Raw genomic sequence first — 17,381 nt, forward strand, 5'->3', positions numbered from 1 at the left:
GGCAAGTGGATGGGGGTCAAGTTCACAGGAACCAGAGGAGCAGGACCCATCACCAGAGCCAGAGAGGCCCCTTTCCCCACGAACACAGCGGCTCTGAGGCGTAAGGAGCAGCACGAGGTGTTATGTATTGAAGTTCTCACCCTGGCCACCAGGGGGTATTGTGTATATAGTTTTCACTCAGGCCCACTTAAGTTAATTTAGGCAGGAAACCCTGGGCTGTTGTTGTTACAATGCTGACAGCTCCCTAGCTGGCCAGGTGGGGCTCATTAGCTCTGGGAAGAGGTGTGTGATTCCTAAGCTGGAGTAGACTCAGAACAGGTGAGGGTCACATGCCTCATCAAGCCCAGATGCGGCAATCAAGACTCAAGGGATGAAAGAGAAGCAAAGCTGAGGTGCTGTGTTTGTTTAACTTCCCAGTTTGGGGGGTCCTAGGAGCTCCACAGGACTGTGTATTTTGGGACTGAACTTCAAGTTCCCTGACTATGGATTGGCTACAGAGGTGGGAACCTGCCTGCCTGTTGAACTTTGGCTTCCTGTATTGAACCTGGAGCATGTTTCCTGACCTGTTGGACTGCCAGACTACCCACTAGCATTTGACCCTGGGGCTGTATACTAACCAGAAACTGCATCTTCCCAAGAGAAGGTAGGCCCAATGCCCTGGCTCGCTTTCCTTCCTCTGTCCAAGGCCTCTGCTCAGCAGCCGTTGAGTACAAGCATCTATCTTGTGGGGTGTGGGTGCTGCTTTGTAAGGAAAGTGACTTGCAAAGCAGCACCATGCAGGACTGAATCCTCCCTGTAGCGGGTTGAATTATATATATTGACCAGAACACATTTTGGTGTTAACAAAACAGGTGCATCAGTTCCCATGATGTTTGAGTGGCTGATTGTGGCAGTGGAAGAGTTTAGGAGGGGTCTCCACTGCTAGTGAACTGTGCCAAGGGTAAGATCCCCTCCCCAGGCTGAGGATCACATTTCCTCATGGGGCACATTCCAGTAGTAGGTGGGGCCAGAAGCAAAAAGTAGACTGGGCAACACATGTGATCCTTACTTTGGTACAGTGTGCTGCACTTCAGCCATGTAACTTGGCACAATCCTCTTCATTCTCCAACCAGACAAGCACAGTGGAAGGGCAAATTTCAGCCAGGCAAAAGCACTGAGGAAAGCATGGAGCAGGGACAGAAAGGGGTGTGGACTGGGGAGGAGCCATGGTCTGAGGAGAATCGAGAGGGTCAGAGAGAGGACTGGCAGGCTGCATTTGACCCTCAGCCTGAAGGTCTCCACTCCTGGCCTAGTAAGACATTTAAGTTGGCACCTCCAGCATTTGCAAATATTGATGCTATCCAAGTCTGATAGGTTGCAATATGTATTTACCCAGCTTACGGCTTGCAAGGGATTTCAAGATAAGCTGCTCTAACCTTGAAAATGCCCTTCTACCCACAATTTTGGCCATTTCCAGACAGTCTGTTTAATGAGCATTTAGCCTGATTCGTTTGTGGGGAGATGCTGCATTAAAATTATCCTACATGTGTCAATGCATTTTTCTATCACGAAAAGGCACATCTTTTGGGAGGAGTGGATTTGTTTCACAAGAGCTCCAAATTGCCTTGAACTGTGCAGCCTGAATTTGTCAGGATGGGATTTAATCCCATCCCCAAACAGTGGCAGTCTGGAAGCTCTCTTATATCGACACCCTTAGGAGTTTATGTGCCTATTTTGTGTCTGCATGGTCTGTTGTTGGGATGGTGCTGATTGGTGCAGTCTGCTATTTATTGCTGAAATGGACTTGAGCTTGACTGGCATGGGCTTCTTGCATACAGGCCTAAACTGGGTTAGGCATAATGTAACTGAATCAAATCTAGCTGCTGGAAAGGAAAAGTTGGGGAGACGCATTTCTCTTGAACACAGTGGTAGCATATGAATGGTTTGGGGCAAGTACCCTTTGGTGAGAGAACCCTAGCAGAGATTTAAAATCACAAAACATGAAGCAAAGTATGGAAATATAGGCTGTTAGACCTTTAAAATATGCCATTGTGAGAGCCAAGATAAGTCTCCTCTTACCTCAGCATAGAAAAAGACCACACGTTTGATAAGTTAATGGTTTAGTTAAAAACTTTCCAAATGTCAGATTCATACGCTTTGCCATACAGCATTCAGAAAACGTTGCACAGACAGTAAAATGGCTTAGTTACAGTGATGAAAGTTCCTAAATTGTTGGTGTAGGAACACAAGAATGGCTTCTAAGAGACATGCGGCTAAGCTGCAGCAACCAGCTTAGCCTCTTTACAAGCTGAGCTTCTCAGGTAGACTGATACACAACAATAGGCTTGATTAGCCTCCTCCCCAGGTGAGGGGAAGTGACCTAGCTAAGCCTGGCAGGACAGAATTACTCTATGGCACTAACCTTTCATGTATTCATTACACTTAAGCATGTTGGTTATATTGTATGGTTATCCTACAGAACAACCATAGAATCAGAACTGTAGAGTTGGAAGGGACCCTGTGGTCATCTAGTCCAACCTCCTGCAATGAAGGAATCTTTTGCTCAATATGGGGCTCAAACCCATGACCCTGAGATTAAGAGCCTTGTGCTCTACTGATTGAGCTACACCAGCCATCCAAAATAGGTCTGCCTAGTGCCATCATTAACATCCTTTCACTGCCAGGTAGGGTTGCCGCCTCTCCTGTATAATACAGGATTGTCCCGTATTTCAGTGTAAAATTCTGTCCTGTATTGATATAGTTTTGTCCTTTATTTCAGCGCTCTCTCTCTCTCTCTCTCTCTCTCTCTCTCTCTCTCTCTCTCGTTAGGGATCCTCTCCAAATGCATGTATTTGAAAGGGTGTGGGAAAGGTCATGTATTTAAGCTCAGGGTAGCCAAGAACAGACAAATTTACAAATTCATATGTATGCGTGTGTATGTGTGCTAAATTCCAGAACGGCCATCCTGTTACACTGCAATAGATTGTAAAGGATTGCTTTGAAGTCACTTTAGCACCAGACGGAAAAAAATCACCATCCCCGCTCCCTTGTCCTGCATTTTGCCAGAACAAAGGTTGCAACCCTATTTCCAGGTACAAAGCTTCTCTCTCCTCCTAGGATTTTGATAAGATTATGATGCATTTGCTGCCTATTGCATTGTATGGGTTTTCTTTTTGTGTATTTTATTATGATTTTACGTAATGCTCCTTTTTTGGGTATATTTCTTGGAGATTCTTTAAATGTCAGGTGACTAATAAACTAAATAATGATTTAGAAATTTAATTAAGTAAACAATGCAATTTTAAAACCTGACATACTGTACTGAGCAACACCTACCATGGAAGACCACAAAACACAGTGAGCTGGTGAAGGTTCATGAATGAAGCCTTTGCAACATACACAGAAGAAAAGGGAGTGCCACATAGTTGCCTAAGCAAGATGCTGCCTTTCCTGGCCTTGGGCTACAATTCCCAAGCAGTAATGCAAGAAGGCATGTGTGCAAACACAAATCAGTTCAAAACCAGTCCCAAGTGTTTTCCAGTGGCACGTGGAATTGGTGATTCAGTAACAATTCAAGCGGGGAGGGCGGGGATTGTCCATTACTAGCTATAATGAACCTTGAAACCATTGGATAGTTGGGCAGCTATGACTAAGAAATGGATGACATCCCTCCCTTCATCAGGCCTTGAGCTTCCAAGATAATAGTGTGATGTTGGATACTTCCCAGTAGAGTTTGGGAGCAGATTGATGCAGCAGCAACTTTTATTCCCTGGTTTTTGAGAAGAAATGTAGGCAAAAAAAAAAAAATTAAAAAAAGGAGGGGGACGACAACAAACACATTATTTGAAGCAAATCAATTTGCAATTACTAGATTAATTAAAAAAGGCCCCTGTCAAAAAAAACACCTCAGCATGATTAAACAAAACAATTCATTATCCTCTTCTCTGATTAAAATTAAATTAATTAAAACAATTCCATTTACTTTAATTTGCCCTGCAGAAGTAGTTTTGCAATTCAGAACTGTTTTTTCCCCTTAACATACAGGACAACTTGCCAGCCTGCAGTCCTATACCTAGAGAGTAACCAGCCTCAGAGATCATCCACCCACCCTTCAGCCCCCTTACAGATGCCTACTCTGTGTGTAGATTTCAAGGGGTCAGGCCCAGCATTGCAGCCCTGCTTTCTATCAATCATATGAAGCCCCTTCATTTATATAATGTGTGAAGGGGGATAGCAAGGCAATGTCATTGGTTTCTTAATTGTCATTTCTGATAGGTGTGGGGAACCTTTGACCTCCAGATGTTGCTGAACTACAAGTCTCCTTTTCCCTGGACATTGGCCATGCTTGCTGGGGCTGATGGGAGTTGTAGGTCAGCAACATCTGGCTGGCCAAATATTCCCCACACCTGCACAAATGGCTCTTGCTTTTCATCCAATCCAAAAGTACATCCAGAACACGCAGGACATCCCAGAGGTTTGCTGCTATGGCAACAACGTTACTTTCAGCACTTCAAAAAGGTTTAATATTGGCTATTAAAGCTAGCATACTTTTTGTCCTTAAACTGAACCTTACAGCAGTCAATAAAATGTGACAAGGTCCTTTGGAGCTTGGGTACGTGAAATGTCAGGCCCATCTGATGCTGATTTCGAAAATTCATGGCAGGAAAACCTGGTTCACTTTCCTCTGCCCTTATAAAGTGGGGGGGGGATACCCAGGGGCTTTGCTTTTCAGGGCTAACCAACGCCTCTCTGGGCTCGTATTCAGAGGTCCCGCTGCTTGAGGCAAACAGACTCGTAATTCCAGCTGTCATGTAAGGAAGGCAAAAGCCCAAGAGGAGATTTCATCAAATGCCTCTCACAGGAAAAGGTGGTGCTGGTCAGGCCTTGAAACTACTGTTGGTGAGCCAGGCGCAATGAGTAAAACCAGGGATAGGGAGCCTCAGTCCAGGGGTTGCTTGTATTCCCCCAGGTCTCCCCCTGGTCCCCAGGACCCTCCCCAGGCTACACTTTCTCCTTCTACACCAGCCATGCTTTGTACTCCCCTTGAAGAAACTATCTTGTGATATATAGTAGGGAATCTTTGGGTCTTTCCTCCCCACTCCCTATGTGGGTGATTTGTTCTATTTATCAAGGAGGAGAGAAGCAGTGTGTGTCAGGCACAAGACAAACACAGAGAAGGTTGATTGGGGTCGAATTCAGCTTTCAGCAGCAATTTTGAGCAGGCACATGAATTCCATAAAGGTCTCCAAGGCACCGTAGCAAAGATAAAGCAAGGGACATGAAGTGAACAGCTAATTGGATTGTGCTTTGCCTCAGATTTATAAACTTCACCCAGCATTCCCCAACCTGGTGCCCTCTGTATGTGTTGGACTATAACTCTCATCAGCCTCAGTCAGCATGGGTCCAGGTGGGAGTTGTGTTCCATAACACCTGGCATAAACTAAAAATAAAAATAAAAATGCAAATTACTGCAAAGTTTGCATGAAAACTTTGAAATGTGTGCATCTTTTTAAAATCTCCTTTCATATTATAGATATTTTAGGGAGGGTTATCTGAAAGCTGTCTAGCTCTTTCATATGATTTGTCCTTGAACAGTTGGATTCAAAGGAAAAAAAGCTTCACAGAATGTGCTACATATTTTAAAACACAGGATTTTGATTTGCCATATAACTGATAATCCCTTGTTCTGTGTGTGCAGCCCAAGGCAGGCTCATTGGTTTTCTCAAATGTCTGGCATACAAGGTTGGCAGAATTTTCTCATCTTGGTGGCTTACAAATTGTCCAGGCTTGGATAAAAGGCCTTGTCGCATTTGCTCCATTGAAACAAATAGTATATTGGTAATATAGTAGACTTGAAGGTCACAGTTGAGAGAGGGTGCTTCTCAGTTGCTAGCTTTATGGCACTGAAAGTAATACCCATAGATACTGAGTGACCTAAAAGGAAATGCTGAAATCCAGAAATGGAAATTGAAATCTGACCTGAATATGGACCATTATTGCATATTGCCTGTCAATTCACTGGCAAACATCTAAGAGAGTCGTTGTGGCATAGACGCCAACTCTTAGAGGACCAGGTCCCTTTGACCATCCCAATAAAATATTTGAGCGGACTGCCCCCCCCCCAAGTTGATGGGCATTGCTGCCTTTCTTTCTTTTGTACTTTTGGACTTTGGTTCTCAACAAGCCCTGTAAGCGAACTTGTAAAAGGTTGCTGGATGGCAAGAGAGCTGGGATTGGGCAACACCCCTTCCTCCTGATGTTGTTTCTTGCGGCATGCTCTAGTTATCTCCCGCTTGGACTTCTGCAATGTGCTCTACGTGGGGCTACCTTTGAAGGTGACCCGGAAACTGCAATTAATCCAGAATGTGGCAGCTAGACTGGTGCCTGGGAGTGGCCGTTGGGACCACATAACACCAGTCCTGAGAGATCTGCATTGGCTCCCAGTATGTTTCCGAGCACAATTCAAAGTGTTGGTGCTGACCTTTAAAGCCCTAAACGGCCTCGGTCCTGTATACCTGAAGGAGCGTCTCCACCCCCATCGTTCAGCCCGGACACTGAGATCCAGCACCGAGGGCCTTCTGCCGGTTCCCTCATTGTGAGAAGTGAGGTTACAGGGAACCAGACAGAGGGCCTTCTCAGTAGTGGCACCCACCCTGTGGAACACCCTCCCTTCAGATGTGAAGGAAATAAACAGGTACCCTATCTTTAAAAGACATCTGAAGGCAGCCCTGTTTAGGGAAGTTTTTAATATTTAATGCTGTATTGTTTTTAACACTCAATTGGGAGCCGCCCAGAGTGACTGGGGAAACTCAGCCATATGGCCGGGGTATAAATAATAAATTATTATTACTTGTGATTGGAACTAAAACACACATACTTCTAACAGCAAGAGAAGCTCCCATTGACAGTCCCAGTTGCAGGGTCCTCTCCATTAAATCCCTCCCAAACTTGCAATAAAAGCCAGGGGAGGAGGGAGAGGGAGGAGGGACATTGTCCAGAGCTTGGCCATTTACTTTAAAGTTTCTTTTCTGCTACCCTCCCTCCCTCCCTCTCATATCACCATCCTTGTCTGGTCCCCACCCAATATTTTCTTCAAGGTGGGGCCTCTGAGCTGTGACATTGGTGTTATACTGGAGCCAGTGGGACTCAGGTTGAACTTCCCCCTCAGCCGTGAGGTTCACTGAGTTGATGCTGGCCCAGTCACTACCTCTCAGTCCAACCTACCTCACACGGCTGTGGTGAGGATAAAATGTTTGTGTGTGGTGGTGGAGAGAATCATTTATGATGCTTTGAGCCCCTTGGAGGAAAGGTGGGCTTTACATGCAAATAAGTGTCTTTTGAAATTCTTTATTTCTAATATGGCCATGAAAAGCATTTAATTTAAAAGCCATTTAAATATGCTTCATTTCTTTCAGTCTCAACGCTACATGAATTTGGGGATCAGTTCTGTGGGGACAAGGAAAGCATGAAACCTTTACTACTTCAAAGGCCACTTTGCCCCCCCCCCCTTAAAAGAGCCTTGAGAACAATACAGCAGGATGTTAAATGGTTTCTAAGCAGCAAGAGTCTTGTAACATTTCATGGGATAGCATCAGCCTTCCGCAAGCATTGCCTTGGCTTCCAGGCTTTCTGCATTGCTCTTCCTATCAATACCAGAAAGATTTTGCCTTCAGGAGTGATTTACTTTGAGTTGTTTACCAGCAAATGAGCGCTTAATGAACAGACCACTCCAGCCACTTTGGAATAGTCCATAAAAACACCTGCTGTTTAACTATTCTTTAGACGGGGGATGAATGTACAGCTGGCTTCTTTGTTTTATTAGCATCAGGTTGTTCTTCAGCAGCAGCAGCAGAAACAAAGTGCAGCAGCTTCTCTGTGTTTATTACAATGCTTAGCAAGTGTCTTCTACCTCTCAGCCTCATTAAACTCTCATTTTCCATGAAGGCCTCAAGGGTGCCATGAGGGAACTTCTTTTGGACACAGGGAGGATCAAAGTAAATCTGATTTTTAAAATCATTTAGCTTGGCACTACCTAGTTGTTGTACCTAAAACAATAGCCAGGGTGGGAGGCCTTGAGCTCTACTGGGTTAGTGTCAATGGGAGTTCATCTTCCTTTGCTAATAGAAGATGTGTGGCTCATGTGTGGAATTCTAGCTGAAATCATGGCAAAGGTAAAGGGATAAAGTTCTCTGCCTTGGTACTAATATAGTGTAGAGATAATCTATGCCAGCTGTCAGGGAACTGCCATCGGAGCCAAGAGTGGAGGTAAAGCTCCCCAATGACGCCGGAGAGGGAACCAGCAAGGAGAGAGGGAGAGCTTCCTCTGGGGAAGGAAATCAGCGTGACGCCAGGAAGAAAGGGGAGGCTGAGAGGGCTTCAGAGGAAGGGCTCCGAGACTCTTCCACCAGCGGAGAGAGCACAGGACCTCCGCTGGGCACGCTCACTCTGCGCAGAAAGCTTCCGCGCACGGAGGCTAGGCGGAGACTTGGTGTCAAAGAACTTTTATGTTGGAAGAAGTTCAGGAAACGCCCACTGACGGATTCTGCCAGTGATTAAGACAGCCACGGTGTGAGGGCTGTCCAGCCAGGGAAAAGTTTTAGCCAGACAACCCAGCCTGGAGCAGTTGCGGCTTACGCACAAGCAACCCCAATTCCCATTACACCAGCTTTCCTTCTCTTTTTAAATTATGCCATGCAAAACTGCACGAGAAAAATCATGCCTCATTTGGTCTTGGGAGCCCACATTTGCAGTGCCTGAAGTTGAACTTAATAGACTGTCCTTCACAAATGTAGCTGGTTGAGGAAACACTGACCCATTTTCAACTGGACTTAAAGAGGACTTGGGCTTGATTTGATTTGGGTTTGTGTTGATGAAAATGGAGAGAGGGCAGGAATAAATCAGGGGTGGGGAACCACCAACCCACCCTAACTAGGCCTGGCACAGGACCCAAATCGGCTTGTGAGGAGGCTTTTCCTAACCTACCCCACCTGCCCCACATTTGATGCTATAAGTGATATCAGATGTGGGGCAGGTAGAGACGTAGGTACCAACAAACAGTTAGGAGCCCTAACATGTGCTCTTGATTGTTCCTTAGCAAGGGGGATGGGGCTTGCTGGCACAACCAATTAGCTGATGGTTGGTGACAGCAAGCCCATTTGGATGGGCTGCATTTTAAAGTTTCTAATGAAGAACACCATAGCACAGTCCTGCCCTGCCCTACCCTAAGTGGGCTTGCTCTTGCCACTGATGAGTTGATGGGCAGTGACAACAAGTCTGCAGGGGTCAACTTGGATCTTCCTTTGCAGCATGGCATGGACTCAAGCCATGCTACTCAGGAAAAATGAGTCACCCAGTGTCAGGTGATTTCAGGTGACTGAGAGGTAAACAGGCCTGGTCACCTGTCAAAAGTGACCCACCAGGGGAGGGGGGACCAGGGATCTCACCTGCTGACAGGAGAAGCACACTGCTTCCACCCATGGAATCCTGGGAACTGTAATTTACCCACCACAAAACTACAAGTCCCAGACCTTCCACAAACTACAGTTCCTAGAATTCTTTGGGGAAAGTAATATGCTTTAAATGTATGTTGTCTGTGCAGCCTAAATCTCATGCCATGTCAGCTGGGCTGCAAAGTCTGCAAGACCCAAAGGCAGCCCTCACTTAGGTAAAGTGAGAAGCAAAATCTACCTCTGAAACTTTCTTCAAAAAGATTTTATCACAAAGCCTGCAATCCTTTCCTGCAGCTGAACTCACCAGGTGATCAAGAACTTTGACAAACAAATTGATGTTTGTCTTTGGAGCTTGGCAGGAGCACAGCAGCTGGCAAAATAACAAGGATGAATGATCAAAACTCATTTCCTAAGGGAACAACTGAGATTCAGATTGTCCTAATCTAGCCAAGGCTAGAACATGGTTAAACTGCACTAATGAATAGTTGAGGGTCAATTAAATAATTTGGCATCTTTGTTTCAATACAGTCATGTAAGTCTACATCAAAATTCGCTTTCTGCTAGCCTCTTAAAAGAAACCAAGCATTCTGAATAAAACACACAAATCCCACACAAAAATCAATGATAAGGAGACCTGTACAAAAAGCAAGCAAACAAATAAATCCAATTAAATTTGTTTTTGGTGGTAAATCAGCATCAGCAATGCAGTGGGATTTTTGCCATGATCCCAAACACATCCGCTCATTAGTGAACTGCCACTGATTATGCAACTCTCCCAGAAGCAATCAGATTTAGAACTGGGCCATTTATTTACTTAAGTATAATATGTATAAATAGACATTTAAAGAATGCAAATCAATGTTGTATTAATACTATAAGAGGGTAATAGAAAACCACCGGTCCTTAAATCATATGGCGCTTGCCAAAGGTCCTGATTTAGCCAATGAGGCTGGTTTCTCCCAAGCCACAGCCAACTCACATCTGATGTCAGGTGTGGGGCAGATAAGCCAAATCTCTAATGAAGCAATTGGAAACCTTAAGGCTCTTGTATGTGGCACCTTTCAAATTTGTCACCAAGTGCAAGCTCCTCTGAAACCATTTCCACACAGGAGCTCCTGATTGGCTCTCCCAAGCAAAGGTGATTCCTGCTGAAAGCAGAGCTTGCCATCAGCACTGAATTTCAATTCAGCATTGAATGCAAGCCCCGCTCTGGGCAGGAATTTTTGCAGCCCTGACTTAGATCCAAGTCATGGCTGCAGAGATTCTTCCTGAAAGCCTGGACTGGAAAGGAAGAATTGATGATGCACTTACAGGGCACTCCCAACTCTTATTTTGAGGTTTGACGCCAGGCATATGCCTTTGGCATATGTCATCAGGCGACTGACAGGTGAGCAGCTCCACTCACCTGTCAACAATTGTTCATGGCAAGTTGGTCAGATCCAATTCCCCACCTTTGTGCCACAAACCTATAGTGAGGATCCCGGATATCTGTGGAGTGGATCAAAATTTGAATGGCTATGTGAAAATATATTATGGGAGAAAACATTGTGACTGTAGTTCAGTGGAAGATCATGCATATGGGCACCCAGGTACAATTCTTGGCATCAGGGGACAATATTCTTGCTGGAGAGGCATTTCTAGTTAGAATAAACAGTAGCTGGTAAGATACAAACAGAAAGAAGCATAGTGGACTGCTCATCCAGTCCAGTCTTCACCCTCCTGCTGCCCTCCAGCTGTTTTGTTCCATCAGTCCCAGTCAGCACACTCATATTAATTTTGGTCCAAAACATCTGGAGAACAGCAGATTGATAAAGACTGATATAGCCCATCCATACTGGATCCTGTTAAAACCTGAGCTGAAATAGTACAACTCACATCTGATGTCAGGTGTGGGGCAGATAAGCCAAATCTCTAATGAAGCAATTGGAAACCTTAAGGCTCTTGTATGTGGCACCTTTCAAATTTGTCACCAAGTGCAAGCTCCTCTGAAACCATTTCCACACAGGAGCTCCTGACTGACTCTCCCAAGCAGCCATATTTAACCCCTAGCCAGCCCTGAGCTACACGGGAGGAAATGCTTGCTGAATCTCCCCTTCATGAACTGGTTTGACAAGTAACCATTAAAATTGCCAAACAGACCTGTAAAAAGTGTATATTCTGTGCGACTGGAGACAGGTCCTTGTCAATCTGGTGCCAATGTTATTTGCCATTTCAAAAGAATGGCTCAGACTGGCCAGGAAAAGGCAGTTAGCAGATATTGGAAGCATCCTGATTCACAGGTGACAAGCCATACTCTCAATTTCTGTAGTAGACCACCACCTCTTGTGATGCATCTATTGCAAGGTTATGATGTTTTATGGTGGTCTCTCTGTGAAGGTGGGCAGGCACTTCTGAGCGTTTAAAGACTGTAAGCTGTTTTTTCTCTGGGCTCTTCACCTCCTTGTATGGGGCTGGGGAGACGTGGCTCAATTATGATGCATGAAGGGAGCATGAATGTTCCAAATATAGTTTGTATTGAAACAGTGCTCTGTCAGTGGTTATATCAAATTGGCTTGAAGATTCTGCTTATGTTTTGGTGGTGGTGCTTATAATACAGAAATGTAGAAGATTCTTTGACTTCACTCCTTGGATTTAAAAGCCACCCCCGCACTTAAAACCCAATTAACTACTTATTTGGATAGGGGAGGGTTTTTACTTTGAAGGCTCTCCCATTAGAATGCATTTTTGCAAATGACTCCATCAGAAAAAGAATTATCTTTGGAAACAGTTTCATTTGTAAAGATAATGGAACTTTTAATTTTGCATGTTTAATAGAAAATAGGTTCTTTTATTTATTGTGATGGAAATCAGGGATTGGGAACTCATGGCTCTCCCGATGTTGCTGAACTCCAGCTGCCATCATGCCTACGCAGTATAGCCAGTGGACAGTGGCCAGTGGCCACAGGTTCCTCACTCTTGAATCCTCAAAATTGGTAATCTGAGACCTCCCATATTTCAAATTTTCCAATAATGCATTTTTCCTTGTAGGATGTTAGGCAATTAAATAAAAAAGGTGTGATCAGCCTTTCAGAAGATTCCTGTGTCAACAACAGGTACCATGAGACATTTAAAAGAAACATGCTGTTATGAAACCCTTTTTATGGATATGAAAATTTACCAGGCTGAAATGGCAAAGGGATTTGGGCTATAGAATCCTAGGAAAAACCTGGGAACATGTGCACATGAATTAGTACATAATTTCCACAGGTTGGAAAGAAGACCACACTAATAATCTATATGCTTCAGGACTTTAGAAAATGCATTTGATGTATAATGATAATTTTTGGACATGCAAAGGATTTTCATATCTGCTGGAGTTTCATATACTTATGGAGCTTAGGAAATGAATAATAAAGATTATTAAAACCAACTCTGGGTATGATTTACCACTGGACCCTCTGACTGCATTTGATGCCTAACAAGATCAGCAACAGATAATTATTCTCCCTCTCACTGACCAGTTAAATGGAAATCAAAAATTTGATTAAGAAATACAGATTACATTGTTGTGAACAAAATCAACTTGTATAACTAGATATAGTAAAGTAATATAAAAATTAAAAGAAACAGCTTTCAAGAGAAATTGATTTTATTTTTTAATTTTTGGAATATCAGATATGGACAAAATGCACCTTCAAATTATTGCTTTGTTAATGATTAAGGGAAGTTAATATTGCATTTGTAATATGCTTTATTAATTTTCTAAAGGTTTCGTTCTCCTTTTCTTTTAAAGGACAGAATAAAGAAAATGTAAAAGAATAAAGATCACAACCTTTATGGTCTTTTATATGCGCTCTGCCAGATGTTACATGTTTAATATGGGAAAAAGAGCACAGCATATAAAAATGTGCTTGCAGGTTCAAAGATGCAAAAGTTAAGTTTCTTTGTTCTGCTCCCTCCCACTTCACTAGAATTCCCCCCTCAATTAAATTGATTTCTAAGAGTTCTCCTTTCCTCACTGAATTATACATGATGATTGCTTTTAGCCATAATGATAAAATATCTTTTACCGCTACAGAAACAAACCTGGGCAAGTCCCACATTCTACCCCTTGATATAGCCATGAATTGATTTCCACTAACCAAGTTGCTAGTTTCATCTGAACTGTGATTAGTGCTAACTACAGTTTAGGAAAACAAGCCAGGATGGAAACTATGGTTTGAAGTTGGCTGCTATTCCCAAGCCATATTTGATGCTAACCAGGTAACTTCAGTTACTTGAAAATGGTAGTTATTATGTTCTCCCTATAACTACAGTGGAGGAGAGAGTGCACATAATGTGAGGTTTATGCATGCAATACTAAACCATAGTTTAGTGTTGCATGTGAACCAGGACAAGGGGGCATTTTTGTGCTTTACAATTCAACAAGTGAAAATTTTAGGCTATTAAATAAAGTCATTATGTTAGAGCTAGCTTCTTCCTGTGGAATGAGGAATACACACATACGGTAATCTCAAGACAGCTGGATATGCTATCTGACCTTGAAAAGTAAAACAGGGTGTTGTGGGCTTCCTTTTTTAAAAAAAATAATAATCTGGCAAATACTGGATGCCACAGTGTCAAGGACAAGGAAATGGGTGGATTGGATCCATTTATCAAAAAGTTTCTCACACATTTAAAAGCAGGCTTAACAGATCAGAAATGCAAGTTCTGCATTCTCATGTGATCACAACTGATCAGGGTTTTCAGGATACAAAAATATGGGAGGAAAATAATGGTGAGGGAGAAATCATATCTGATGAAACCACATGGCTGCTTAATATATGATCAAAGAGCTAGGAAACAACCCAAAATTCAATACAGAGGCCAATCAACATTCAGGGTTTGTTGTGCCTGAGTTTATGAGCTCTTAGAAAAATGGGTACACCTTCATTGTGGCTGCTGGCAGGGCTGGCCCTATCTTTAGGCAGAGTGAGATCAGTTAACTCAGGTGGAAGATGCTGAAGGGAAGAGATTGGTGGGAACATGTTGGAGGAGAGAGCTGTTTGTGCCATGCATGGCCCTGCCCTGCCCAGTTCCCCCTGCTGCTATTAAGCGTAGTGGCAGATTGAAATGATTCAACTGCAGTCTGATCAGATTCTCTATATGAAATGAATGGTGTACTATTTTGCCTTTTGCCTCAGGCAGGAAAATGTCTTGGGCCAGCCCCGGCTGCTAGATAGATTCTAGAATCACAGTTGGCTTGGAGGGCTGCCTAGTAGCTTTGATACCTATTGAAAACGTCAATACAGTCCAAAAGATGTGAAAGCCAGAAGATGAATTCAAACACATGTCAGATTGTCAAAACTAGGATCCTTTATTCATTTTAGTTAGGGTTGTCCTTAGAAGATCACTTGGACAAATATCCAAGCATGTTAAGCAAAGTGCTAGGAGTGTGGAGTAAAATTTTCTAATGCTAGAGTGTGCAATGTGTGGTCCTACAAATCAACTTTAGCTGCTGTGGCACAAGGTTTGCATTGTAACCTGCATTGTAGTGCTTGTGCACTAAGCAAGATAACAAAAACCATGTAAACTATGTCACAATGTGGAACAGAAAATGAAACATACATTTCCCCCTTGTTTTCTCTAGGGCTGGCACACTAGCCTAGGGAAAAGTGCCTTCCTGCGTCCCATAATATAACAATCCATTGGGATTTGAGCAAAAAAAACAACCAAAAAACCCACAGGCAACAGTACTTCATAGTATATCAGCACCCAGTGATCTAGTTCTGTGACCAACTCTGTTGTTTCAGGGGAAAGGGAAAAAGTCTACAAACTTGAGAAGCAAATGTTGACATCAATAGCATCCATTTCAAAGACATCATACTATGAATATTCATCAGTTCTCATAATTGCATCCATTTAAAATTTGACTTTAAACAGCTTTTTCCCCCTCACAGAAAGTCCCTGAGAGATATTTTTTTTGCCTCTCCAATGGTTAAAAAAAGCTTCTTCCAGTCAAGCCAGTGTGCGTTATAATTCTACAAAGTCTACAAGATCCAGTGCTAAATAAATACAGCCTAAGTGGAAACAAGGCAAGGCAATGCAAACACACAGATAAAGGCAGAAGACCCTTTTATTTCGCATAGACAAAATGCAAAGAGTGTCTCATTAAATTAATATAAAAAGAAAATAACTGCCAAAACCAAATTGCTTCCCCCTCCCTTCCCCACTTCACTGACTGACAGCACTCATCCTAATTAACAATAAAAGAAAAGGAAAAATAACTGATCAAGGACCCATTTTCTAGTTTTAAAAAAAATTGTGCAAAACATGACAAAAGGGTTTTGTTTTTGTCTTTCTCAAATAAATATTCCTTCTAAATTCACAAACAGGGTGGTTTTTTTAAAAAATTGTTTTCGTTACTTGTGTGTGATGGAACTCCCAGTTTAAAATATTTTATTTAGTCCCCATGCACTTTGTAGAAAATCAGTAAAAACACAAAAGCTTGTGAATATCAGAAAAACTGGACAACCTTTTCTCAAAAAATTCAGGAGGTCCAGTCAGATGAAGCTCACACTCAGACAGAAAAAAAGCAGGAGAGTCTTTGCACTGTCTGTAGGTTGCATTTGTGTCCCAAATATTTTGGCAATCTTCTTCTTTAATTATAAATATTGGAATTCAATAAAAAAGGTAGCTTTGATTGGATTTCTTTTTAAATAACCGTTAAGTATTTACAGCCACTGTCCAGCCATGCTCTCTCTTTGTTATACCAGGGTGTAAGATTTTGCGTAGGGATTGTTTCCTTTTAAGTGGCTCCGGGAGTCCAGAAGGGATTCTTGGGAGCTGCTCATTTTAGCTGCCTGTCCTAGCTCAGCTCCTTCTCGCTGAGGTAATGTTGCTACGGCACCAGGTTGCCATGACTGTACTTCTCTTGTGGATGAAGTCTCCATAGGTATTGGCTCCAAGACTGTTGGGCGCTTCAAGGTCCGGCTTTTCTGAGGTTCCAGGCAGGTCTGTCCTAAACCCAGGTCTCTGCTAGTGCCTGGAACACCTCGGTTTAACAAGAAGTCCATTCTAAGATACGGCGGCAAATGCATGAGGTCACCTGTTCAGGGAAGGAGGGGAGGGGGAAAGAAAAAGAGAGTTTCTTAGTTACTCTCCTGTATACAGAAAGCTTATATCCAATGCAGAAATAAGTATTATTCTCCTATCCAGTCACCCACTGTAAAACATAGCCTACCTTGTTCACAGCATCAGTTTTTCAAGAGATTAACATCAATTTAAAGAACTATTGATCCATGAAATATGAGGACAACTTGAAGCTTATTTCAGTACAAAACTAATATGCACTGGGTGGAAAGCAGGCAACTTTCAGGCAACTTCTACCATTGTTGATGAGCAGGGCTTATCAGAATTTCCTGGTCAGAACTAAAGAACTATATGGTGCAGGGAGGTCCTGATCGGGTGCTGTTTTGTGGAAACCTTACCTGCTAGCTTTCTGCATGGTAAAAGCAGGAGGTGTGACAGGAGCGATCATTAGTACTGCTCCAAGCTGTTGCAATAACACCTCCATTCCTACCTGGTCGGGGGGGCATCTAAGCTCATTTTCTTCTCTGGCTTGCTCCCACAAATACTGCAGCATCAAAACCTGGCCTGTTTGACTCCTGAACTGACATGCCAAACATCACCTTCATAGCAAACAGTTCACTGGTGCTCATGACACTTCCTGGTTTTGCTAAAGACTGCAAAAATGAGGGGAGGCCGCAATATATGGCTCATCATGGGCTTGTTTGGTCAGGTGATAATATACACTACAAGCTTGATCTGAATATAGATAAGTTTCTTCCAGCTATAGAGTTTATCCATATTGAAAACAGTTTTAAAACAAATTAATCCTAGCAGTTCACTAATGTATCAATGTGGATCCAATATGCTTGTGTCTCAAGAGTTGGCTGCCCAAACTGCATCCATGTATAACAGAAATAAGCCAGA

The 17,381-nt window shown here is 43.0% G+C and overlaps 1 protein-coding gene and 1 long non-coding RNA gene across 2 annotated transcripts in view; one reads left to right on the forward strand and one right to left on the reverse strand.

Moving 5' to 3' along the window:
• Positions 1-287: 287 nt before the first annotated feature.
• The window catches only part of LOC309340541, a 51,204-nt gene continuing 34,110 nt past the window's right edge, over positions 288-17,381 (forward strand). Inside the window, exon 1 of the long non-coding RNA XR_014156055.1 lies at positions 288-643. This is a non-coding gene — a long non-coding RNA (uncharacterized lncRNA). The remainder of the gene's footprint in view (positions 644-17,381) is intronic.
• DSCAM (DS cell adhesion molecule) overlaps positions 13,998-17,381 on the reverse strand; it is a 336,030-nt gene continuing 332,646 nt past the window's right edge. The window contains exon 33 of the mRNA XM_081859359.1: positions 13,998-16,494. Within this exon, the coding sequence (XP_081715485.1) occupies positions 16,154-16,494 (341 nt within the window). The 3' untranslated portion in view covers positions 13,998-16,153. The remainder of the gene's footprint in view (positions 16,495-17,381) is intronic.

The sequence above is a fragment of the Podarcis erhardii genome (assembly GCF_964252035.2).
Source record: "Podarcis erhardii genome assembly, chromosome: 4".
NCBI lineage: Eukaryota > Metazoa > Chordata > Lepidosauria > Squamata > Lacertidae > Podarcis > Podarcis erhardii.